The sequence below is a fragment of the Anolis sagrei genome, chromosome 2 (genome assembly GCF_037176765.1).
Source record: "Anolis sagrei isolate rAnoSag1 chromosome 2, rAnoSag1.mat, whole genome shotgun sequence".
In the NCBI taxonomy this organism is placed as follows: domain Eukaryota; kingdom Metazoa; phylum Chordata; class Lepidosauria; order Squamata; family Dactyloidae; genus Anolis; species Anolis sagrei.
This window is the reverse complement of record NC_090022.1, coordinates 169,614,210-169,639,569: the sequence shown is the minus strand read 5'-3', so window position 1 is coordinate 169,639,569 and position 25,360 is coordinate 169,614,210. Positions and strand designations below refer to the sequence as shown.

General features: G+C 44.8%; 1 protein-coding gene across 1 annotated transcript; it reads left to right on the top strand.

The window, feature by feature from the left end:
- The first annotated feature begins 742 nt into the window (after positions 1–742).
- Positions 743–23,866, top strand: ATG4D (autophagy related 4D cysteine peptidase). The gene is made up of 11 exons (XM_060763500.2): positions 743–893; positions 3,298–3,646; positions 9,024–9,107; positions 10,635–10,808; positions 10,951–11,284; positions 14,008–14,072; positions 14,207–14,355; positions 16,662–16,740; positions 19,598–19,674; positions 20,857–20,976; positions 22,567–23,866. The coding sequence occupies exons 2-11, from the start codon at positions 3,427–3,429 to the stop codon at positions 22,747–22,749; spliced, it is 1,485 nt and encodes a 494-aa protein (XP_060619483.2). The 5' UTR covers positions 743–893; positions 3,298–3,426; the 3' UTR covers positions 22,750–23,866.
- The last annotated feature ends 1,494 nt before the right edge of the window (positions 23,867–25,360 follow it).

Here is a 25,360-nt window from a genome sequence, read left to right as displayed (position 1 = left end):
CACCATTAAGCTATATCTCTGGCATTGGGGAGGGGATGGCTGGTGACTGCTGGAACAGCACTTTGTATAGTTCACCTACAATCAAAGAGCATTCTGAACTCCACCAATGATGGAATTGAACCAAATATGGCACACAGAACTCCCATGACGAACAGAATATATATATATCAATGATTGGTTGGGGGGGGGGGGGCAAAATACTGTTTGCTTACCGTTGAAAATTACCTAGGGCCACCTCTGACAACAGGCTACACACAATTGGTTGGAAACCCACTCCAACCCGGGCTGGCTTCAAAGTCATGACCTTTTGGTCAGAGTGATCTTAATGCAGCTGACACTCAGCCAGCTGCGCCACAATCCCAGACAAGGACTCTTGTCTGCTGGAGCTAGGTGTGAATGTTTCAACTGACCACCTTGATTAGCATTTGATGGCCTGGCAGTGCCTGGGATGGTCCTCAGAAGCTGGATGGCCATCTGTCAGGGGTGCTTTGATTGTACCTTTCCTGCATGACAGGGAGTTGGACTAGATGACGCATGTGGTCTCTTCCAACTGTTATTCTATGATTCTAAGATCAAAGACCTACTCCATCAAATACATTATCTCTTGGTTCATATTGTAAACTCGCAAGCAGAGCAGGGACATTAATGCAACGCACTCTAATTTTCTATATCTATTGTCTCCCCCACCCTCCACGAGAGAGCGCATGCCCGGCAAGGAGCTGAGGGCGAAGAAGCCACTTCCGCCCCAACAAGCTGGCTCCTCACAGCTGCTTCCGGGAGCCAAGATGGCGGCGTTGCTGTGGCTGGTGCCGGGGTTGAGGGCTGCAACCGTGACGACGCTGGGCTGAACGGCGGCGGTGACTCGCCCGGGGAAGGGCCCTATGTCCGCCCAGGTCCGGCCGAGGGGGCTGGGTTGCTGTATGGAGCTGAAGGAGGAGGGAAAGGAAAGAGGGAGGGGGAAATATGGCGGAGGGTTGGTGGTTCTCTCTGGGACTCGTGACCTTGGTTGCCTGGGGGGATGAGTCAAATGAATGAATGAAGGCCCCCTGACCCCACCTTCACTGCCTTGGGCTCCATTCTGGGGGATCCTGGGAGTTGTAGTTTGACAAGGCCTCGAGCCTTCTCTGCTCAAGGAGGTGGGTCCCTCGAAAAACTACAGCTCCCATCGTTCCTTATTATTATTAGTATTAGTATTATTAAGAAGGCTCCTTCTTTGGAGGCTCTTAAACAGAGGCTGGATGGCCATCTTTCAGGGGTGATTTAAATGCAGTATTCCTGCTTCTTGGCAGGGGGTTGGACTGGATGGCCCATGAGGTCTCGTCCAACTCTTTGATTCTATGATTCTATGAAGAACTTCCTGACTGTGAGAGCCGTTCAGCAGTGGAACTCTCTGCCCTGGAGTGTGGTGGAGGCTCCTTCTTTGGAAGCTTTTAAACAGAGGCTGGATGGCCATCTGTCAGGGGTGCTTTGAATGCAATATTCCTGCTTCTAGGCAGGGGGTTGGACTGGATGGCCCATGAGGTCTCTTCCAACTCTTTGATTCTATGAAGAACTTCCTGACTGTGAGAGCCGTTCAGCAGTGGAACTCTCTGCCCCGGGGTATGGTGGAGGCTCCTTCTTTGGAAGCTTTTAAACAGAGGCTGGATGGCCATCTGTCAGGTGTGATTTAAATGCAATATTCCTGCTTTTTGGCAGGGGGTTGGACTGGATGACCCATGACGTCTCTTCCAACTCTTTGATTCTATGATTCTATGAAGAACTTCCTGACTGTGAGAGCCGTTCAGCAGTGGAACTCTCTGCCCCGGAGTGTGGTGGAAGCTCCTTCTTTGGAAGCTTTTAAACAGAGGCTGGATGGCCATCTGTCAGGGGTGATTTAAATGCAATATTCCTGCTTCTTGGCAGGGGGTTGGACTGGATGGCCCATGAGGTCTCGTCCAACTCTTTGATTCTATGATTCTATGAAGAACTTCCTGACTGTGAGAGCCGTTCAGCAGTGGAACTCTCTGCCCCAGGGTATGGTGGAGGCTCCTTCTTTGGAAGCTTTTAAACAGAGGCTGGATGGCCATCTGTCAGGGGTGATTTAAATGCAATATTCCTGCTTCTTGGCAGGGGGTTGGACTGGATAGCTCATGAGGTCTCGTCCAACTCTTTGATTCTATGATTCTATGAAGAACTTCCTGACTGTGAGAGCCGTTCAGCAGTGGAACTCTCTGCCCCGGGGTGTGGTGGAGGCTCCTTCTTTGGAAGCTTTTAAACAGAGGCTGGATGGCCATCTGTCAGGGGTGATTTGAATGCAATATTCCTGCTTCTTGGCAGGGGGTTGGACTGGATGGCCCATGAGGTCTCTTCCAATTCTTTGATTCTATGATTCTATGGTGATGATTATTATTATGTTTATGTGTAGCCCGCTTTTCCTCCTCACAAAGGAGACTCGCTGAGCTATGACAGTTAAAGTGCGGTCAAAGTGCATTAATTCCCCAGTGTAGATGCACCCTCATCCTCTAAGGCAGGCAGCCTCTAACTGTGGCCTTCCAACTGTTTGGGCCTCCAACTCCCAGAATTCCTGATATTCCCTAGATCAGTGGTTCTCAACTTGTGGGTCCCCAGGTGTTTTTGCCTACAACTCCCAGAAATCCCAGCCAGTTTTTCCAGCTGTTAGGATTTCTGGGAGTTGAAGGCCAAAACATCTGGGGACCCACAGGTTGAGAACCACTGGCCTAGATCCAGAGAAGTCATGCTACCTCTCTATTCTGCCTTGGTTAGACCACACCTGGAATATTGTGTCTAATTCTGGGCACCACAATTTAAGAGAGATATTGAGAAGCTGGAATGTGTCCAGAGGAGGGCGACTAACATGATCAAGGGTCTGGAGAACAAGCCCTGTGAGGAGCGGCTTAAGGAGCTGGGCATGTTTAACCTGAAGAAGAGAAGGCTGAGAGGAGACATGATAGCCATGTATAAATATGTGAGGGGAAGTCATAGAGAGGAGGGAGCAAGCTTGTTTTCTGCTTCCCTGGAGACTAGTATGTGGAGCATTGGCTTCAAACTGCAAGAAAGGAGATTCCCTTGATCAGTCAGGAAGTTCTTTCTCGTGCCTCTAGACCGTGCCTCTAGACCATGGCCAGATAGCCTGAAAAACCCTACAACAACCCAGTGATTCCGGCAATGAAAGCCTTTGACAATACATTGAACATTACATTTTTATTTATATAGATTAGACTATGGGAGGATATGAACCTTTTCTGTAAGTATTTGTTTTCATTTTGAAATAAAGTCTTTGGCTTTTGTTTGTCTTAGTTGCCCAGCTAGGGAGACGTACACCTTTCCCTTTGCTGGTTCTGCAGTTCTCCTTGCCTGGCAATGCATGTGGAGGTGTCATCCATGCCCCACAGAGAAGACCCATCTTGCACTGATCTCTGTTGTTAAATGAATTCCGTGTCACCAACCTCAGTGCAGTACCGAAGCCAAGATGAGCTGCGCCACTCCGAAGGAAAGCAACTGTTCAATCCCAGGGCCAGTAGCCAGGGAAGGACCTACTCGGGGCTCTTCCCTGGAGGAGCTGCAGCACGGAACCAGCAAAGTGAGCCTGACGAAGTGGACAAGATCAAAAGCAAGCTCCTCTCTACTTGGAACAATGTAAAATATGGTAAGTTGCACTTTGCAGGGGAACTGGGAGCAGCGGCCCATCCTTTCCTTAGTTTCCATGTTAATCAGCTAAAATATACTGGCAGGAATAATAGTAGAATAAAAAATACGTTTCTCCATTCTCATATACAGCTATGATATTTAGGCACCTTAAGTTGGGGACAAGTTCCTTACAGTAGACATTTGGTTAGCAAGACATAATTTGCATTAATGTGCCCCCTTTATGCTCTCAATTTGCAGGTATCTATTAGGGGCTGGAAAATACTAATCTGGTCATGGTGGCTGAAATATGTCTCACCTCTGTTGTTGTTCTCGTGTCACAGATAATAATAGTAACAATAACAACTTTACTACCTCGAGTACCTCACTACCTCTGAGGATACTTGCCATAGATGCAGGCGAAACGTCAGGAGAGATTGCCTCTAGAAAATGGCCATATAGCCCGAAAAAACCTACAGCAACCCAATAACAACTTTATTTTTGTACCCCGCCTCCATCTCCTCGAAGGGGCTTGGGGCAGTATCTGAAGCAGGGAAGATTACTTACAGTTTCATCTGGAATAGGACTAGATACAAGAGATGGAAATTGATATCTAGGCCACCCAGTTGCCAACTTAATTAGCAACTTGTTGCTTAGGTGAGTTGTCATGCTTGTTTTTCTGTGACTGGAATGAGCTTCTCACAACACATGGAGATGTGGTAGTGATTAAACACTCGTGATCTCACAGCAGCCTCAAAATTAAAGGTTTCCCAAGCACTTGTGGATCATTAGCATGTCTTCTTCATAGGCCATTACATAACTTTACAGCACCCAGAGTTATATTGATTGCACATAATAAAAGGTAGTCGCAACACATGGATCGCCAAATGGATTTTTCTGTATTCTTCAGTTGCAAGAATAAACAAATGTGCTTTCAGATAATTCTGAGTAAAACTTGTATTTGTTATAACACTCAGAAATGAGAGATAACCTTTAAAATAACAAGACCTCACTACCTCTGAGGATGCTTGCCATAGATGTAGGCGAAACGTCAGGAGAAAATGCCTCTAGAACAGTGGTTCTCAACCTTCCTAATGCCGCGACCCCTTAATACAGTTCCTCATGTTGTGGTGACCCCTAACCATAACCCTAACATTATGGATTGCCATGTAAATAATGATCTGCAGGATGTATTTTCATTCACTGGAGCAAATTTGGTACAAATACCCGGTATGCCCAAATTTGAATACTGGTGGGGTTGGCAGGGGGATTGATTTTGTCATTTGGGAGTTGTAGTTGCTGGGATTTATAGTTAACATGTAAACAAAGAGCATTCTGAGCCACACCAACAATGGAATTGAACTAAAGTTGGCACAGAGAACTCCCATGATCAACAGAAAATACTGGAAGAGTTTGGTGGGCATTGACCTTGAGTTTGGGAATAGTAGTTTGCCTACATCCAGAGAGTGCACTGTGGGCTCAAGCAATGATGGATCTGGACCAAACTTGGCGTGGATACTCAATATGCCCAAATGTGAACACTGATGGGGTTTGGGGAAAATAGACGTTGACATTTGGGAGTTGTACTTGCTGGGATTTATAGTTCACTTACAATCAAGGAGTGTTCTGAACCCCACCAATGATAGAATTGGGCCAAACTTCCAAGACAGAACCCCCATGACCAACAGAAATACTGGCGACCCCTCTGACGCCCCTTCGCGACCCCCCCAGGGGTCCCGACCCCCAGGTTGAGGAACACTGCTCTAGAACATGGCCATATAGCCCGGAAAAACCTACAACAACCCTTTAAAATATTGTTCATGTAATGTTTAGTTGCTCCCCTTGGGTTAATATTTAATGAAAAATACTGCTGATATTAATATTTCTTAATCTGGTCTTAAATTTTAGAGGATAAAAATAGTTAGAAAATGGCATATCAATTGGACTGTCTTAGACAGATAAAGAATTAAATGTGCACATATCATTATTAGCAAATAGTATGTTTAACATGAATAAATCAACAGGTGTACCAGTTGCAATTATACTTAGTAAGATACTATGTTTTCAAACTCAGGAAAGTAATCCTGTTTCAGGGGGAAATAACAGTTCTCAAATCACAAATATAGGGCATGCTTATCTTGTTATTTCCCCTTTTGGTTGCTTAAATTGCAGGTGACTTTGTACCCTGTTCACTCTAGAGACCTGATTCTCATATTGTCCTTACACTTGTAGTGCCATTGAGTGACTTTCCTTGTGTGATTCTTGTTTGTGCAACAATAATTCCCTGAAAGTCCTTCATCTCTTGAGATCTGGAATGCTTCCCAGTCTCTGCCATGTGGCAAAACTCCAGGTCTTGCAACAAATGCATTCATTCATTGTGCTCAAACAATGGACAGAAGCCACAGTCTTGATGAGTTTACGAAAAAATCCAGATGAGACTGGGAGATTGATTGGCCTTAGGAATTTCAGTATTTATTTTTGGTAACAGATCTCAAATGTGATGTTTGTATGCATACCAAAGAGAGAGTGAGAGTGCATATAAACCCGCAGCCACAAGTATACCTTTATAGATGAGCTAGGACGGGATAGGGAAAATAATCTGATTGGAGAGCAGATCCTGCATCCATTTCCTTATAATCTCCCACCACTTTCTGCTATAGTAATAAAATTGTCACTTCTTGCATGGTTTTTTAACTATTTTAAAACTATCCGCTTTGCTTCAACTTCTTAAGCCATAACTGTGGCAGGTGGACATTTTTCTCCTATCAGAAATATCATGATCAAAGTAGAGATGTGTGTGTGTAATTACACGTAAGGATTTTTCCCTGTGCCCTATTCTTTGAAGTAAGGTGGAGTAATATAGTTTTGCTTTTCTTTATTTTCATGTAATATTTAATTATTTTGCTTCTGTGTTGAAGGCAGAAGTTCCTTATTTCCCTCTCCAGCTATAAACTCACTCGTGTGGACAGCTTTCTCATTAGGCTGGTTGTTTGTGGGCAAAAGCAATGTGTACAGGTTTACTGTTGGACAAACATATAACACTTTTGGTACTCTTTGTACTTTTAAGCAAAATGCATGCAGTCTACTCCTTTACACCTCCGGTTAACAGGGGGCACATTTATTAGTGTGTGGCCCCATGGGATGGGAGGACGGCTGTTTCATTGAGAAGGTCCTTGCAATCACTCACATTATCCTGGACTTGTGAACCTCAGCACACTGAAATGGTTCTCAGACTGCCAAGCATATACCTGAATGGCCATATATGTGCCCTTGTGTGGAGTACACTTTTTGGAAATGTGTCTCAGCATATATGGGTCTGCACCCAAGCTAACATGATTATTCCTGAAAGCTGAAATTTGATAATAGATAGGAAGTATTTGGATTTGGATGACTTGAAAGAGGGATTTCAGCTTGGTATGTCACAATTACTTCTGTCATTGTTTCTATACAACATTTCAATTTCCTTACTCTGGTTGTAGAAGGCACTTTTTGCAAGGATCTTCAAGTATGATTGGGTTGTGCAGGGACCATTTGTGGACCATTTGTTTCGTGGCAGTTTAAGTTATTTGTGTGAAACAAGAACACCTTGAATAATGGGATAGGATGTGGTTTCTATTCCCTTTCCATTTGTCCATAAAGAACCTCACAGTTTATGCCTGCATGTATTTATATTTAACTAGCTGTACCTGCCATGCGTTGCTGTGGCCAACCTTCCCTCCCTCTTTCTCTCCTTCCTTCCCTCTTTCCTTCCTTTCCTCTTTTTCTTTCCCTATTTCTCTTCTTTCTTCCATCTCTACCTGTTTCTTTCCTCCCTATCTGCTCTTTGGTTACATCCTTCCTTCGCTCCTTCCTTCCTTCCCTATCTTTTGTTCCTTCTCTCCATCCTTCCCTCTCTTTTTCTTTCACTTTTTTATTTCCTTCTCTCTTTCCTTGCTTCTCTACCTTTCTTTCTTTCTTTCCTTCTTTCTCTCCTTCCTTCCTTCCCCCTTTCACTCCTTCATTCCTTCCTTCTTTCCCACGTTACTTCTTGACTTTCGTTACTTCTTGACTTTCTCTCGTTGCTTCTTCACTGTCCCTTTCATTTAATATTGTATTTATATCTTACATAGAAAGAAGGAAAGGAAGAAGGAAGGAGGGACAGGACGAAAGGAAAAAAGAAGGGAGGGCAGGAAGGAGGGAAAGAAGGGAAGGAAGGAAAAGAAAGAAGGAGGGGAAGGAAGGAAGGAAATGAAGAAAGGGAAAGAAGGAGGAAAGGGAGGGAGGAAGGAGGGAAAAGAAGGAAAGGAAGAAGGAAGGAGGGACAGGAAGGAGGGAAAGAAGGAAAGGAAGGAGAAGGAAGGAAGAAAAGGAAAGAAAGGGAAGAAGGGAGGAAAGAAGGGAAGGGAGTGAGGGAGAGAAGGAAGGTCCTTCACTCAAGCACCGTCAACCTTCCTCGCCTCCTCCTCCCCTTCTTCCTTGCCTGGGGGCCCCGCTGCCACTCATCCGCCCCTTCCAACAGGGAAAGGAGGAGGAGGGGACCGCCCTACTGACATAGCAGGGAAAGAGAAGGGGCTCCATGCAGCAAGCCTCCACCTCCACTTCCATGGTGCCCACTCTCGCTTGTGTGTGTGTGTGGCCGTGTACTCACGCCTGGCTCCTAATGCTTTAATGGCCGGCTGTTTCCCCGCGAGGAGGAGGGGGCGTGGCCACCTTCCCTCCTTCCCGCCCTCCCTTCCTTTTTCCTTCCATCCTGTCCCTCCTTCCTTCCTTCCTTCTTCCTTTGTGGGCATGCAGTTTCTCCTTTGTGGACATGTAGTTTAGAACTCCTTTCTGCTTTTTGTTTTTTTGGTTTTTTTAAGTGAAGGTCATACATTGGATTGTTAGGTGTATTGTATCCAAATTTGGTGTCAATTCGCGCAGTGGTTTTTAAATTCTGTTAATCCCACAAACGAACATTACATTTTTATTTATATAGAGTATATTTAAACAAAATTAACGCGTGAGATTTTAAAAATATTTCAGTCAAAATGGTTTCTCAAGTTTACTATGGTGTCATTGATTCCTTCTACACCTGGAAGAGTTCCATTAGCCTGTTCCTTCACCTTTTTACTCGTTTCTCTCTTGATTATCAACTAAAGGAGAGCAAGCAGTTTCCTGAAGGGAAGGGGAAGCCTTGGACCACCTATTAATAAAAGAAGCTTCTTAGGAGTTTTCCACCTACTTGGGTGGAGTGAGGCGTTGATGCTTTCTGCTCAGTCTTACTTTTAGTCACAGGATCACTGGGCTCTTTATTGATCTGAACGGTTCTGCTCCTTCTTGTGCACTCAGGCAGCTATAGCAATAGTTTATAGGGAAAGGTCCTTGTTTTGGAAACCTGGGGTGCTATACTGACAACTTTCTTGACTCGTTTGTCTTCTCAGGCTGGACGGTCAAGACAAAAACCAATTTCAGCAAAGTTTCCCCAGTTCACATTTTTGGACACACCTACCACTTTGAACGAGATGGTGAGTAGCTTTGGAGGCAGGGTGGAGTGGATGCTGCGGGTTCAGGGTTCTCACTGATGTGAGCCTCTTTCATCCAGTTCATCATTTTGGTGTGAAATTTCTCAGCCTATGGCAGCCCATGTGATCCCGACAGCGTAATTTACAAGGGACGTTGCCTCCAGCAGCTCACTTCCAGAATATTAATATGACTAGGTAGCTTTGTAGAATGAGTCTTAAAATCACTCCCCCCCTTTTTTATTTTTGCTTTGCCTTTCTCTCAACAACAACAACAACAATAATAATAATAATAATAATAATATACTCCTGACCTCACAATCATGTTAAAAAACAAAGTATGGATTGTCGATGTTGCAATCCCAGGTGACAGCAGGATTGAAGAGAAACAACTGGAAAAGCTGATTTAAAGATCGAACTGCAAAAACTCTGGCACAAACCAGTAAAGGTGGTCCTAGTGGTGATCGGCACACTGTGTGCAGTGCCTAAAGACCTTGGCCTGCACTTAAACACAATCAGTACTGACAAGATTACCACCTGCCTGCTGCAGAAGGCCACCTTACTGGGATCTGCATGCATGGGACAGGGTGGGACAAAGAACACTTGTCTGCTGAAGCTAGGTGTGAATATTTCAGCTGACCACCATGATTAGTATTTGATGGCCTGGCAGTGCCTGGGGCAATCTTTTGTTGAGAGGTGATTAAATGTCCCAGATTGTTTCCTCTCTGTTGTTTTGCTGTTGTAATTTTAGAGTTTTTTAATACTAGTAGCCAGATTTTGTGCATTTTCATGGTTTCCTCCTTTCTGTTGAAATTGTCCACATGCTTGTGGATTTCAGTTGCTTCTCTGTGCAGTGTGACATGCTGGTTGTTAGAGTGGTCCAGCATTTCTGTGCTCTCAAATAATATGGTCAGTTGAAACATTCACACTTAGCTCCAGCAGACAAGAGTTCTTTGTCCCACCCTGGACATTCCACAAATATATAAACCCTTTTTCCTAGTTCCAACAGACCTCACTACCTCTGAGGATGCTTGCCATAGATGTAGGCAAAACGTCAGGAGAGAATGCCTCTAGAACAGGGGTCCTCAAACTTTTTAAACAGAGGGCCAGGTCACAGTCCCTCAAACTGTTGGAGGGCCGGATTATAATTTGAAAAAAAAAATGAATGAATTCCTATGCACACTGCACATATCTTATTTGTAGTGCAAAAAACACTTAAAAACAATACAATAATTAAAATGAAGAACAATTTTAACAAATATAAACTTATTAGTATTTTAATAGGAAGTGTGTGCCTGGTTTTGGCTGATGAGATAGGATTGTTGTTGTATGCATTCAGGTCATTTCAAACTTAGGTTGACCCTGAACGAGGGCCGGGTAAATGACCTTGGAGGGCCGTATCCGGCCCCTGGGCCTTAGTTTGAGGACCCCTGCTCTAGAACATGGCCATATAGCCCGAAAAAACCTACAACAACCCAGTTATTCCGGCCATGAAAGCCTTCGACAATAATTGAACTCTGTTTGGGTTTGTAGAAGATTTGGAGGGCTTCCAGAAGGACTTTGCTTCTCGCATCTGGTTAACCTATCGGCGGGACTTTCAGCAACTTGAAGGCACCATGTGGACCACTGACTGTGGCTGGGGCTGCATGTTGCGCAGTGGGCAGATGCTGCTGGCTCAGGGACTCATTGTCCATTTCCTTGGCAAAGGTAGGTGGTGTCAGGGGGGTGGACCATTTGAGGAGGAGAGCCTTCTTCCCTCATCTTTAAGCACAACACATTTTGCCTGCAAGCTGAGGAGCTTATTCCACTGAATTTATTCTGTTCCTTGCTTTTGTGTTTTGATTTTCAGACTGGACCTGGCCAGATGCTCTTCACACCCCAGGTTTAGTGGAGATGGACCCCATGAAAGTTACCCACCTTCCCTGTCCCAGCACAGCCAACTCGCATCAGGGCCCACCCATCCCTACCGATAAAAGCAGAGGCCCCTGGGAGCTGCGGGCCCCTCGGCACACCCGCAGCCCTGATGAACTGGAAAAAGAGCGTTATCATCGGAAGATTATCTCCTGGTTTGCTGATAGACCTCAAGCACACTTTGGGATCCACCGTCTAGTCAGCCTGGGGCACAGTTCGGGGAAAAAAGCAGGAGATTGGTATGGGCCTTCTGTTGCTGCTCACATCATCAGGTGAGATGTCATGTTGCACAAGATGTTCCGGGGAGAGGGAAACTCCTTTTGATGCTCCACATTCCCACCAGAAGTCTCTGGGATGGGACGTGTAATTATTCAATTGAGGAATCTTGTGTGACCTCACTACCTCTGAGGATGCTTGCCATAGATGCAGGCGAAACGTCAGGAGAAATGCCTCTAGAACATGGCTCTATAGCACGAAAAAATCCACAAGAACCTAGTGATTCCAGCCATGAAAGCCTTCGACAATACATTAATCTTGTGTGAGTTCGTGGTAATGTGTCAAGTCATTGTGCTACTGCTACTATATTGCTGGGCCATTTCTGTGTATAAGGGAGACTGAATACAAGGTCTCTACCAAGACATGTTTTTGGAAATCATAGAATCATAGAGTTGGAAGACACCTCATGGGCCATCCAGTCCAACCCCCTGCCAAGAAGCAGGAATATTGCATTCAAAGCACTCCTGACAGATGGCCATCCAGCCTCTGTTTAAAAGCTTCCAAAGAAGGAGCCTCCACCACACTCCTGGGCAGAGAGTTCCACTGCTGAACGGCTCTCACAGTCAGGAAGTTCTTCATCAAGTTCAGATGGAATCTCCTTTCTTGTAGTTTGAATAATAGTAATAATAATAATAAACCTTTATTTATACCCCGCTAACATCTCCCGAAGGACTCGGTGCGGCTTACAAGAGGCCGAGGCCCAACACATCAATAAAACAACAGCATAACAAATACAACAATAAATAAACTCATAAAACAAGCAATAAACATTAAAACGATAGCAATAAACATTAGACAATAACTCCACGACGCATTTAAAACTAAGGCCGGGCCAAATATAATGATTAAAATTTTAAAAAGGCTGAGCATGACAGGTGAGATGGATAGGTTTTTGGAGATAGGTGCGGTGTGCAGACAATCTTAAATCTCTAGTAAAGTGCACTTGGGACATGATGCTAGGAGTTTCCTATTCTAGGAAGGCACACTGGAACAACCACATCTTCAAGCTCTTCCTAAAGACTGCCAATGTTGGGGCTTGTCTGATGTCCTTGGGGAGAGAGTTCCAGAGTCGGGGGGCCACCATGGAGAAGGCCCTGTCCATTGCATCCTAGTCTCCAGGGAAGCAGAAAACAAGCTTGCTCCCTCCTCCCTATGACTTCATCTCACATATTTATACATGGCTATTATGTCTCCTCTCAGCCTTCTCTTCTTCAGGCTAAGCATGCCCATCTCTTTAAGTCGCTCTTCATAGGGCTTGTTCTACCAAATCCTTTGGTAAGAGTGTCAGGTTTATCCATCTGTACGTATATGAAATGTTATATTACTCCAACATTACATGGGATTTTTTTTCGTGTCAGGAGTGACTTGAGAAACTGCAAGTCGCTTCTGGTGTGAGAGAATTGGCCGTCTGCAAGGACGTTGCCAGGGGACATTGGGATGTTTTTTGATGTTTTACCATCCTTGTGGAAGGCTTCTCTCATGTCCCCGCATGGGGAGCCAGAGCTGAAAGTGGGAGCTCAAAGCACCCTACTGAGTGTAATGGTATGACCTGAGACTGAAAGACCTGTCCTTCCAGTTTGGTCAGCTTGTAATGTCACATTTTCAGCAGAAGCCCTGTTGGGTATTTTACCAAGACACCATTGTCTTTGCTGGCAACTGCCTCCAAAGGAAGTAATCTTTGTTGACCTATTAGCAATTTACACATATTAATTTATCAAGGACTTAGCTTCTTTTCATTCATATTTTGATATTTTCCATTGGTTTTTTGTTTCATTGATGATTACTTCAGGGGTCCTAATGGACACTATAGCCATTTATGGATAGTCTTAGTAAACAATACATTCAGTGCCATTTACAGGTTAGAATATTAAATGTATTGTCGAAGGCTTTCATGTCCGGAGTCACCGGGCTGTTGTAGGTTTTTTCGGACTATATGGCCATGTTCTAGAGGCATTCTCTCCTGACGTTTCGCCTGCATCTATGGCAAGCATATACGGCTCCGGCCCAGAATACCTGTCCGAACATATCTCTTTCTATGTCCCACCTCGGAGTTTAAGATCTTCGGGGGAGGCCCTGCTCTCGGCCCCGCCTCTATCACAAGTGAGGCTGGTGGGGACAAGGGACAGGGCCTTCTCAGTGGTGGCCCCTCGCCTGTGGAATTCACTCCCCGGGAAAATTATCCCTCCTCTCCTTCAGAAGGAAGCTGAAAACATGGATATGGCACCAGGCCTTTGGGTAATCTGGCAGACTGACAAGGTAATGACGACCAGAATTTGGAAAGGACTATGGTAATGCTGAATGGACTTATGGTTTTTATAACTCGGTGAACGTTGGCCACTAGATTGGCTTTTTAGTTGTTATTGTATTAATTGAATGTTTTAATTATTGTGGTTATTGCTGTCATGTATTTTATCTGATGAATTGTTGGCATCGAATTGTGCCGGTTGTAAGCCGCCCTGAGTCCCCCCTTGGGGGTTGAGAATGGGCGGGGTAGAAATGCCCGAAATAAATAAATAAATAAAGCATCACTCACTACCTCTGAGGATGCAGGCGAAACGTCAGGAGAGAATGCCTCTAGAACATGGCCTTATAGCCCGAAAAAACCTACAACAGCCCAGTTAGAATATTATCTTGGTGTGAAAATGCTATCTAAATGGAGACAGAAAGGCAAAACTGATTTATCTATGTACCACTAAAGTGCATTGTCTCACACTTGCAGGAAAGCAGTGGATTGCTGTTCAGAAGCAGGCAATCTGGTGGTCTATGTGTCTCAGGATTGCACAGGTAAAAGGTGCTTCAGAGAGGATTGAGCTGGCTTGTCTTGTAGCTTATGTAGTTCCTTGGGAGATCATGGTGGAGGTGTCTGTGCTGAGGTTCCCACAGCTTGTGACTGAGTTATCTTTCTGGTTCCCTCATAGTGTACAAAGGAGATGTGGCGAATCTGGCCAACAAGAGTGAAGGAAGGACAGCGTGGGACCCTGGGGCAGTGTGGAAAGCAGTCATCATCCTGGTACCCATGCGGCTGGGGGGAGAAGCTTTTAACCCTGCCTACGTGGACTGTGTCAAGGTGATTTAGGAACTGGTGCAAGGCAGTGGAGCCGCAGGACTTCAGTGGGCACTCCCTTCTTTGAATTCCTACTGATGCCTCACTTTTCCCTGGGTGATCAGAAAGGAAGGGACAGTGCTAAAGCTACCTTTTGCCCATGGAACCAGGCATGTAGCCGGGGGGGGGGGGGGGGCCTTGAGGGGCTTCACACCCCCCCCCCCCCGCCCCCCGAAATTCTAATGGTGGTCCGCGAGAAGGCCTTACTGGTACATTATTATGTTTATTCATGTTTATTCATATCATGATGTGATCACCATGCTCAATATATCCCATATGCATGGGGGTATTGGGGTAATGATACAAAAGGTTTGCTAGGGTAGACCCTCTTTCACTCAGACTCAGCCCCCCCCCCCCCCCCAAATCAAAATACTGGCTACGGGCCTGCATGGGACAGAATGAATATGTGATGTCTCTTCAAGAAGAATTGTAAATTATCAATGCATCAAGTAGTTCTGGTGTTGGGGGTAATTTCCAAAAAGGGGGAAAAACATACAAAATGTTAACAATAGTAGCAGCAGTTCAGCAGATCAGAAGCTTCTAATGCCAGCAGTAGAGCAGTGAAGCTTAAGCAATATGGGAGCAGAGTCAAGCATTAAAGCAGGGGTCCTCCATTGTGCATGTGGCAGGGCTCAGATTGCATTGCAGCAGGTGGTCTGTGGTTTGCTCTTCTCCGCACTCGCATGTCGTGGATTCCACTTTGTAGCCCCATTTCTTAAAATTGGCTCTACATCTTGTGGTGCCAGAGCGCAGTCTGTTCAGCGCCTTCCAAGTCGCCCAGTATTCTGTGTGCCCAAGGGGGAGTCTCTCATCTGGTATCACCCACAGATTGAGGTGCTGGGTTTGAGCCTGCCACTTTTGGACTCTCGCTTGCTGGGGTGTCCCAGCGAGTGTCTCTGTAGATCTAAGAAAACTATGTCTTGATTTAAGTCATTGACGTGCTGGCTGATACCCAAACAGGGGATGAGCTGGAGATGTCTCTGCCTTGGTCCTTTCACTATTGGCTGCTACTTCCCGGCGGATGTCAGGTGGTGCAATACCGGCTAAGCAGTGTAATTTCTCCAGTGGTGTAGGGCGCAGACACCCCGTGATAATGCGGCATGTCTCATTAAGAGCCACATCTACTGTTTTAGTGTGGTGAGATGTCTTCCACACTGGGCATGCATACTCAGCAGCAGAGTAGCACAGCGCAAGGGCAGATGTCTTCACTGTGTCTGGTTGTGATCCCCAGGTTGTGCCAGTCAGCTTATGTATGATATTGTTTCTAGCACCCACTTTTTCCTTGATGTTCAGGCAGTGCTTCTTGTAGGTCAGAGCACAGTCCAGAGTGACTCCCAGGTATTTGGGTGTGCTGCAATGCTCCAGTGGGATTCCTTCCCAGGTAATCCTCAGAGCTCGGGATGCTTTTGGCTGATGAGATAGGATTGTTGTTGTTGTTGTGTGCTTTCCAGTCATTTCAGATTTAGCTTGACTCTGAACGAGGGCTGGGTAAATGACCTTGAAGGGCCACATCTGACCCTCGGGCATTAGTTTGAGGACCCCTGCATTAAAGGTTATAAAAGGCTTTACTTAAAAGAACTACATATCTAGATAGGAAAGTAGATCAGGGTCTATCTAGCTCTCCCACAGTAGACATTTTGTCTCTCTCCAGGTTCACAGGAGAACAGCAAAATGGAGGACTCTGGCTTGGCATTGCTGAGAAAAAGGGAAGGATCAGTCTAAGAAACAGGATATAGGAGGAGAGAATAAAGTGATAGGGAGACAGAGAAGCCAATGAAGGAATGGCTTTTTTCCTGTCAACTAACTCTACTGCCTATCTAGGTCCTTGGCGAGGACTATAAACTTGTGCTGAATGTGGTTCAGTTCCAGCATTCTTTATATTCTGTGGCTGAATTATGGCTCTCATGCAACATGGGAGATCAAGCAATAGTGGGCCAAGTGTGGCTGGCCTAAACTTGTCCATCTAGGTCAGTGGTTCTCAACCTGTGGGTCCCCAGATGTTTTGGCCTACAACTCCCAGAAATCCCAGCCAGTTTACCAGGTTGAAGGCCAAAACATCTGGGAACCACTAATCTAGGTTTTGTTCCATAGCTTTTACTTGCCCAGTAAGTACTCTACTTCCCAAAATAGTTGGTGATTACCTGGTATGCCAGATCATTTTCCATTAAGACTGGCTTCCTTTCAGTCTTGGGCAACTATGCAGAGAAGGGCTGGTTTAAAGGTGGTATGATGATATTCTGAAAGGCCAATCTCACCATTTTGTCACGCAGGAACTTCTGAAGCTAGAATTCTGCATTGGGATCATTGGCGGGAAACCACGGCATTCACTCTACTTTGTTGGATACCAAGGTAAGAGACCCCATGGCCAGGCCTTAGAAATGTCAGATATTACTGTTCTGTCGCGCGCTGGGCCTGTAAAGACTTTTCTTTAGGACAGGACATGCAACCTTTGCCCAGCGGGAAGCCAAGGGGCCTAAAGAGAGGTTCTCAGAGGGTTTCCACCACAAATAGTCTTGAGATGGCTTGCGAAGTACAACAAAGTCCTATATTAATGAACAATCAAACAGAAACTTCTCTTGTCTTCAGTAAAGTTAAGCAAATGATTCCAAGCTTTTAGGCAACTGGTGAATTCCTAATCTTGCCCACGAAGGACAAGCAACTGTCTTCAATAACTTCTTCTTTAAAGGAAAATCCCCTTTTTAACTTCTCCCAAGCTGACTGTAATCTAACCCTTACTGATGTGGGCTCCCCTACCGGGTCGAACTGCTTCTCGAACGCCGAGTGGACCTACCAGTAAAGGCTTAGATGTTCTCCAGCTGGAGTTCTTTGGTCTTTAGGGCTGTTTTCCTGGAAATTCTTAAAGGTTGAAGCTTTTGTTACAGGGGAAGCTTGCACACGTCCTATACATTAGCTTTCCTTGCTGAGACTAACTAAAAAATGGCTCCCTTCCTTTCCCAATAGCCCTGAGCAAGGGGCAGAACCAAACTTAACAATGATAGACAGGTGACTTGCCCTATGACTGCAGCCAAAAGAAGCCACCTATCTGCAGAGTCCCTGAAACCTGGGACTGCGAACAAACATTTAATACAAAGCAAATAAAGTTGGAGCTCCTGGTACAGCTGTACCAGAACAATTACAATTTTTAATAAATGTAGCATATTTTTTTATTCTAAGATGCACCCCCCCCCCCATAAAAACATCTGCATAAATTGGGTGCATATTAGAATTGCAAGTGTGTTTCTGCACAGATAAAGGAAGCTTGTTTTCCTGTTGGTGGTGCGGAAATTAGTGTTACAATCAATAGTGCCTTAGAACTTTCTATAAACATTTTGTAAGTATGTACAGTTTTAAACAATGCAATAAATCCGATGATTCATCATAGCTAAAGTAGGCCAGTTTAATCAGTTGAGAACTTACACTGGGTCTTTTATTTAAGTTCCATGAAATAATCAGGAAGGAAATGGAGGAGATATTAGGAATAAATATAGAATGGAATATAAAGAAAGTGAGGAAATAATAAAACATAGAGGCAATCAAAGCCTCTGTGGCCCTGGGCTGGAAGGACCACAAGAAATGGGATATAAAAACTTGGTATAAATATCTAATAATAATAATAATAATAATGTATTGTCGAAGGCTTTCATGGCCGGAATCACTGGGTTGTTGTAGGGTTTTTCAGGCTATATGGTCATGTTCTAGAGGCATTCTCTCCTGACGTTTTGCCTGCATCTATGGCAAGCATCCTCAGAGGTAGTGAGGTCTGTTGGAACTAGGAAAAAGGGGTTTATATATCTGTGGAATGACCAGGGTGGGGCAAAGGACTCTTGTCTGCTGGAGCTAGGTGTGAATGTTTCAACTGACCACCTTGATTAGCATACAATGGGCTGACTGCGCCTGGAGCAAACCTTTGTTGAGAGGTAATTAGATGTCCCTGCCTGCTTCCTCTCTGCTTCCTTCCAGGCACACTCAGCCCATTGTATGCTAATCAAAGTGGACAGTTGAAACATTCACACCTAGCTCCAGCAGACAAGAGTCCTTTGTCTCACCCTGGTCATTCCAGATATATAAACCCTTTTTCCTAGTTCCAACAGACCTCACTACCTCTGAGGATGCTTGCCATAGATGCAGGCGAAACGTCAGGAGAGAATGCCTCTAGACCATGGCCATATAGCCTGAAAAAAACCTACAACAACCCAATAATAATAATAATCTTTATTTATACCCCGCCACCATCTCCCCAGTGGGGACTCGGAGCGGCTTACATGAGGTCAAGCCCAAACAACAAATTACAATAAATAAATCATAACACAACCGAAAACACAGACAATAAACAACATCATAATTACATAAAACATGTAAATACATAACAATATAAAATTACAATAGGCGCAATCACAGCCGATTACATTCTCCAAGATTATATTAGCGAAAGGAAAAGTTACTATACAACAGGTCAAAGCAGAAGGACATGGGAAGCAAAATGGAAGGGTCTCATTTACAGAATAAAGGGGAAAGATAAATATACGGTGTTAAATAAGACTATTTTCATGATTGAACAATTGTAATAAACACAGAAAAAGTACTGGGGGTGTGGTGGTGGTGGGATTGGGGAAAATACTGGTATTCTGAATGTTAATTTCAAAGATGGTATGTTTCTATGTATTATACAATTAAAAAAATACTTGATAAAATAGAGAACTTACACTGTGTTAACTGTATTGAATTTCCAGTAGTTCCATGAGTCTGCTATGACCAGAAAGAAAAAATAGTAAAACAAATGAGAAAAAAATGAATAAAACATTCATAGTATCTCTTTGGTGGAGAAAAAAAGAGTATTGGATGAGCTCCTTGACATTTTAAGAAGGTCTCTAATGAAAAGGGGTGCCAGATATAAGCCTATATATAGATACGGATGGATATTTCCTTTTCCTTGCCTTTCCTGAAGGTAGTTGACATGTTAAAAATTGAGCGTGGCTCCCATTTTTCAGTCTCCTTTTGTGTCTCTACTAAGAGCAGAGATGTATTGTCACTCAATTTCGGCTCATGAGATAACCTCTTGAGCACAGCAGCCGAAGGGCAGATTGGGTTTGGTTTTATATAGCTATATCCCTCTTGAGATTTTCAGTAGCTTCAAGTGGAACCTGAGCCACAAGGATGGTCCAGGATCCCTCAATGACTCTTGTCCCCACCTTCACTGGTCTTCTAGATGATACCCTTCTGTACCTGGATCCCCACTACTGCCAGCCTTTTGTGGACACTGCAAAGGAGAACTTTCCCCTGGAGGTGAGCTTCCGAGACAATATATCAACAAGTACAACTTGTTGCTACTGCTTCTCAGTAGCAACATTTAAACTCACAATGAACTTGCCGTCCCCTGCCACGTGTTGCTGTGTCCCAGTCTGTGTATATGTATTTTGTGTGTGTGTGTCCAGCATTTTTAAATTTTTTAATCATTACATTTGGCCCGGCCTTAGTTTTAAATGTGTCGTGGTGTTATTGTCTAATGTTTATTGCTATTGTGTTAATGTTTATTGCTTGTTTTTTTAGTTTTATTTATTGTTGTATTTGTTATGCTGTTGTTTTATTGATTTGTTGGGCCTCGGCCTCTTGTAAGCCGCACTGAGTCCTTCGGGAGATGTTAAAGGTAAAGGTAAAGGTTGTCCCCTGACATTAAGTCCAGTCGTGTCCGACTCTGGGGTGTGGTGCTCATCTCCATTTCTAAGCTGAAGAGCCAGCATTGTCCGTAGACACCTCCAAGGTCATGTGGCCAGCATGACTGCATTGAGCGCTGTTACCTTCCCGCCGGGGCGGTACCTCAATATCTACTCACATTTGCATGTTTTCGAACTGCTAGGTTGGCAGAAGCTGGGGCTGACAGCGGAAGCTTACGCCGCTCCCTGGATTCGAACCTGCGACCTTTCGGTCCACAAGTTTAGCAGCTAACCCACTGCGCCACTGTTAGCGGGGTATAAATAAAGGTTTATTATTATTATTATATTACCATATTTACTTGAATCTAATGCTCACCTCTTTTGGCTAAATTACGCAGCCAAAAGTGAAGTGCGCATTAGATTCAATGGCACATTAGAATTGCGCATGTAAATCCACCAGTGCCCCTCCATAAGGCTGAGTCTCGTAAACTTGTCAGCCTCAGCTTGATGGAAGGCATGGCTTCCCAACTGAATGAGGTCTTCAAAGCCTTCCTTTTGGCTTTGAAAATCTCACAAATGAAGCTTTAGTTGGGAAGCGCAACTTGGCCTGATGGATGGATGTGGCTTCCCTTTGCCTGTCACCACTTTGATGCAAGTAGTAGAATGGCCGATAGGCAAGAGGAAGTTGTATGTTACATTCGACTTCAAATCTTGTTTTCTGCAATGTGCACCTTCAAAATTGAGATACGCATTACAGTCAGTGGTTCGTTATGCTTGAGTAACTACAGGTATTTACTGATCTTTCTTTTCCCAGTCCTTCCACTGTAACTCCCCCCGCAAAACAGCCTTCACCAAAGTGGATCCCAGTTGTACGATTGGCTTTTATGCCCGTCACAGGACAGAGTTTGAGGAGCTGTGCTTACACTTGACACAGGTGAGGGATTTTAATGACGAGACGCTGAGAACTGTATTTTATGATTTTAATTGTTTATTGTTTTTATACGGTTTATACTATATGCAATTGTTTTTTACTGTATTTTATCTTGTGGGGCATTGTTTGCCAAATGTAAACCGCCTTGAGTCGCCTCCGGGCTGAGAGAGGCAGTACACAAGTTTAGTAAATAAATAAATAAATAAATTTTGTGTGTGCCACGACTTCTGGGATTTGGGTGTGTTAATGTAAGTCCTTCTCTGCTAACATGCATAAGTAGTGATTTCTGATGTCTCCCTCTACGGCAGTGGTTCTCAACCTGTGGGTCCCCAGGTGTTTTGGCCTACGACTCCCAGAAATCCTTACAACTGATGCTAAGGAGTCTGTCCTAGTTCTGAACCGGTGCCTGGCCGCTGTGACGGCCTGGATGAGGGCGAGCAAATTGAAGTTGAATCCAGACAAGACAGAGGTCCTCCTGGTCAGTCGCAAGGCCGAACAGGGTATAGGGTCGCAACCTGTGCTGGACGGGGTCACACTCCCCTTGAAGGCACAGGTTCGCAGCTTGGGAGTTCTCCTGGATTCATCACTGAGCCTGGAATCCCAGGTTGCAGGTGGCCAGGGAAGCATTCGCACAATTAAAACTTGTGTGCCAGCTGCGCCTGTACCTTGGGAAGTCAGACTTGGCCTCGGTGGTCCACACTCTCATTACACCTAGAATAGACTACTGCAACGCACTCTACGTGGGGTTGCCTTTGAAGACTGCTCGGAAGCTTCAAATAGTCCAACGAGAGGCAGCCAGGTTAATAACTGGGGCGGCATACAGGGAGCATGCAACTCCCATGTTACGCCAGCTCCACTGGCTGCCAGTTTGCTATCGGGCACAATTCAAAGTGCTGGCTTTGGCTTATAAAGCCCTAAGTGGCCCCGGCCCAAATTACCTGTCCAAATGCATCTCCCTCTATGTACCATCACAGAGATTAAGATCCTCCTGGGAGGCCCTGCTTTCCATCCCGCCATTGTCACAGGCACGATTGGTGGGGATGAGGGACAGGGCCTTCTCGGTGATTGCTCCCCGGCTATGGAACTCCCTTCCTTGTGAGATCAGGTCGGCCCCCTCCCTCCTGTCCTTTAGAAGGATGGTAAAAACTTGGCTGTGGGACCAAGCTTTTGGGACAGGGCAATAAAGTGGCAATAGGAAAGATGACAGGGCCAATTGGATTTGTTGCGATGGCTAGGATGGCTTTAAATTGTGTTATTTTAAATGGTGTATTTAATATTTAGATAAATGTTTTTTTTAATATTTATGTATTGTACCCAGGCATTGAATGTTTGCCATGTATATGTTGTGCTCCGCTCTGAGTCCCCTTCGGGGTGAGAAGGGCGGAATATACGTGTTTTAAATAAATAAATAAAATAAATAATAAACTGGCTGGGATATCTGGGAGTTGTAGGCCAAAAACATCTGGGGACCCCAGGTTGAGAACCACTGCTTACCCATTTCCCTCCCTGCAGAATTTTCACAAAGCAAGGCCTTCAAGGCAGCATCAGGATAAATCTGATTCTACAACTTCACCCTTCTTTTTGCCTTTGTAGGTCCTGAACTCCTCCACGGCCAAAGAGAAATATCCCATGTTCTCAGTTGTGGAGGGCTGTGCTCAGGAATACGGCTTGGAGGAGCTCTCTGCCCATTTCTCCCAGCAAAAAGTGCAGGCTCACCAGTCTAGCAGGCGAGGCAGGGCAAAAAAGCCCTCAACGGAGGATTTTGTTGTCTTATGATTGTTCTGGGAAGCCCCAACACCACACAGGCTTATTTATTTGTTTATTTATCTAGCGGATGCAGGGCTGTAGTGGAGCTGCCTGGCTCTCAGGAGCTCCTATGTCGTACCTAGCGTGGACTGTCTTTGCTCTGCCGTGTTGCACCGTGATTTCCTCAGGGGAGAGACTGCAACTGAACTATCTTGAAGTTTGTGGGGACCTCTCCTCAACTGGAGGCTAATATTAGAAGAAAGTCATAACACTGAAATAAGCCTGCTGAATATGGGCAAAGAATATTTAGCACTAAATGGCTGTGCAGGGCAAGAACCAAAGCCTTCAATGGAGAAAAAAAAGTGGGCAGCTACTGATGAGAGGAGGAAGATTATTGGGGTGAGTTCTAGTTTTCTCACTCTGCTGCTGAGATTCCAGGACTCCTGCTACTAGACTTCTACAACATGCTTAATCTCTTTTTTTTACACTGGAACCATCATAATGAAGGAAGTGAGGAACAGCATGGCCTTGTTTTATTTGGTGTCTGGTCTCTTTCATTGTGGAGAGAAGAGTCTGTGTTCACTTCAGATGCAGGATGACAATTTCCTATGTTAGAAACTACAATTTCTTATGTTAGAAACTACTTAAAGCTGGTACTCCAAACAATTTTTCACCAATGAGGTGAATTAGGAAAACCAACACCAATAATGGTTGTTTAACAAGGTCTTTGGACATGATTTCAGAGCATGCAGGAGGACTTTCTCCTTGGGCAGGGGCAAAAAAGAGTTAACAACGGAAACTGGTGTAATTTTGCAGAGACAACATCTTGGGACAAAGCCGTACACACCAGCGAACAACCACTGGAGCGTTTCACATTCAGCATGTTCGACTGCCGTGCCCTTCCCCTCCTGTCCCTCAATATTATGCCTAGAGAACTTTTTTCCTGCCTCTGTTTTTTCCAAGCAGCAACTGGAGAGCAAGTTAGAGTGGGATAGCAAAGCTAGGCTGGGGTACTCCTCCACCTTTTTGTCAAGTTCTAGTGTTTGAACTCAGGGGTGTGTGCATCAGCGTCTTAGAACATTTCCTTCATAGGCAATACCTCCTCCCTGGTCTGTTTTAGTCAATAAAACTTCAACCTGGAAAATTATTATGTGTTGTTATTGTTGTAGTTGTACATTCATTCATAGAATCATAGAATCAAAGAGTTGGAAGAGACCTCATGGGCCATCCAGTCCAACCCCCTGCCAAGAAGTAGGAATATTGCATTCAAAGCACCCCTGACAGATGGCCATCCAGCCTCTGTTTAAACGCCTCCAAAGAAGGAGCCTCCACCACACTCTGGGGCAGAGAGTTCCACTGCTGAACAGCTCTCACAGTCAGGAAGTTCTTCCTCATGTTCAGATGGAATCTCCTCTCTTGTAGTTTGAAGCCATTGTTCCGCGTCCTAGTCTCCAGGGCAGCAGGAAACAAGCTTGCTCCCTCCTCCCTGTGGCTTCCACTCACATATTTATACATGGCTATCATATCTCAGCCTTCCCTAAGTTTCCGACTCTTCGTGACCTCATGAACCAACCCACGCCAGAGCGCCCTGTCAGCCGTCACCACCCCCAGCTCATTCAAGGTCAATCCAGTCACTTCAAGGATGCCATCCATCCATCTTGCCCTTGGTCGGCCCCTCTTCCTTTTTCCTTCCATTTCCCCCAGCATCCTTGTCTTCTCTAAGCTTTCCTTTCTTCTCATGATGTGGCCAAAGTACTTCATCTTGGCCTCTAATATCTAATTATTTCGTAATGTGTTGAAATCTTTTTCTGTAGCCATTACTTTCATCTTATTCGTCTCATAAAGGTATCAGCATACACAAAATCCAGGCTATGGTTCTAAGCTACACAATTTGTTGTTGTTTTTAAAGGGGTGGGGGTTTCTTAATCACTCAAATCATTTATTTCGGTCATTGACCAGCACAGGAAATAGAGTCACATTTTCATACAAACTTGGTATGTTTGGTACATTAAAAATACAAATATAACTACCGAAGCACAATATGGGTGAAGGAGCGGAAGGGGAAACAGGAAACAATGCCCAGACCCATCACCAAATTGTAGATTCAGGGAAGAAGATTACTGGACACACAGTTAACTTTTAGGACTAGTCATTTCCTGACGGATTTTGTATGCTGCTGCACAGAACTGCAACATTGTAGGTTGTCGCTGAATTAATATCTGCAAGTAGCAGGGAGGTATAAAATTGTCCTGAATGGCCTGGGTGCTTGTATATCGGAGGTAAGATAAGCCTGGCACGGATATCCCTGTAGAACGGGCACTGAAAGAGCACATGTTCTACTGTTTCTACATGACCCGAGTCACAGGGGCAGAGTCTCTCTGAGAAAGGGATCTTCCGGTAGCGGCCTTCGAGTACAGCTGATGGGAGAGCGTGGCATCGAGCCAGGGTGAAAGCCCTTCAATGAATAGGAACCTCTAAGTTTATTAAATATGCCATAGGGGAGGCAAGACATCTGCTGTCTTCATTGATAAGGAAGATTGGAACCGAGGCCAGATCTAGTTGTCGCTCTGTGTCTATGATACATTGTTTAATAAGTGCTTTGGCTTGATTGTAATCCATAGCGAATAGTAGACCTGGAGAA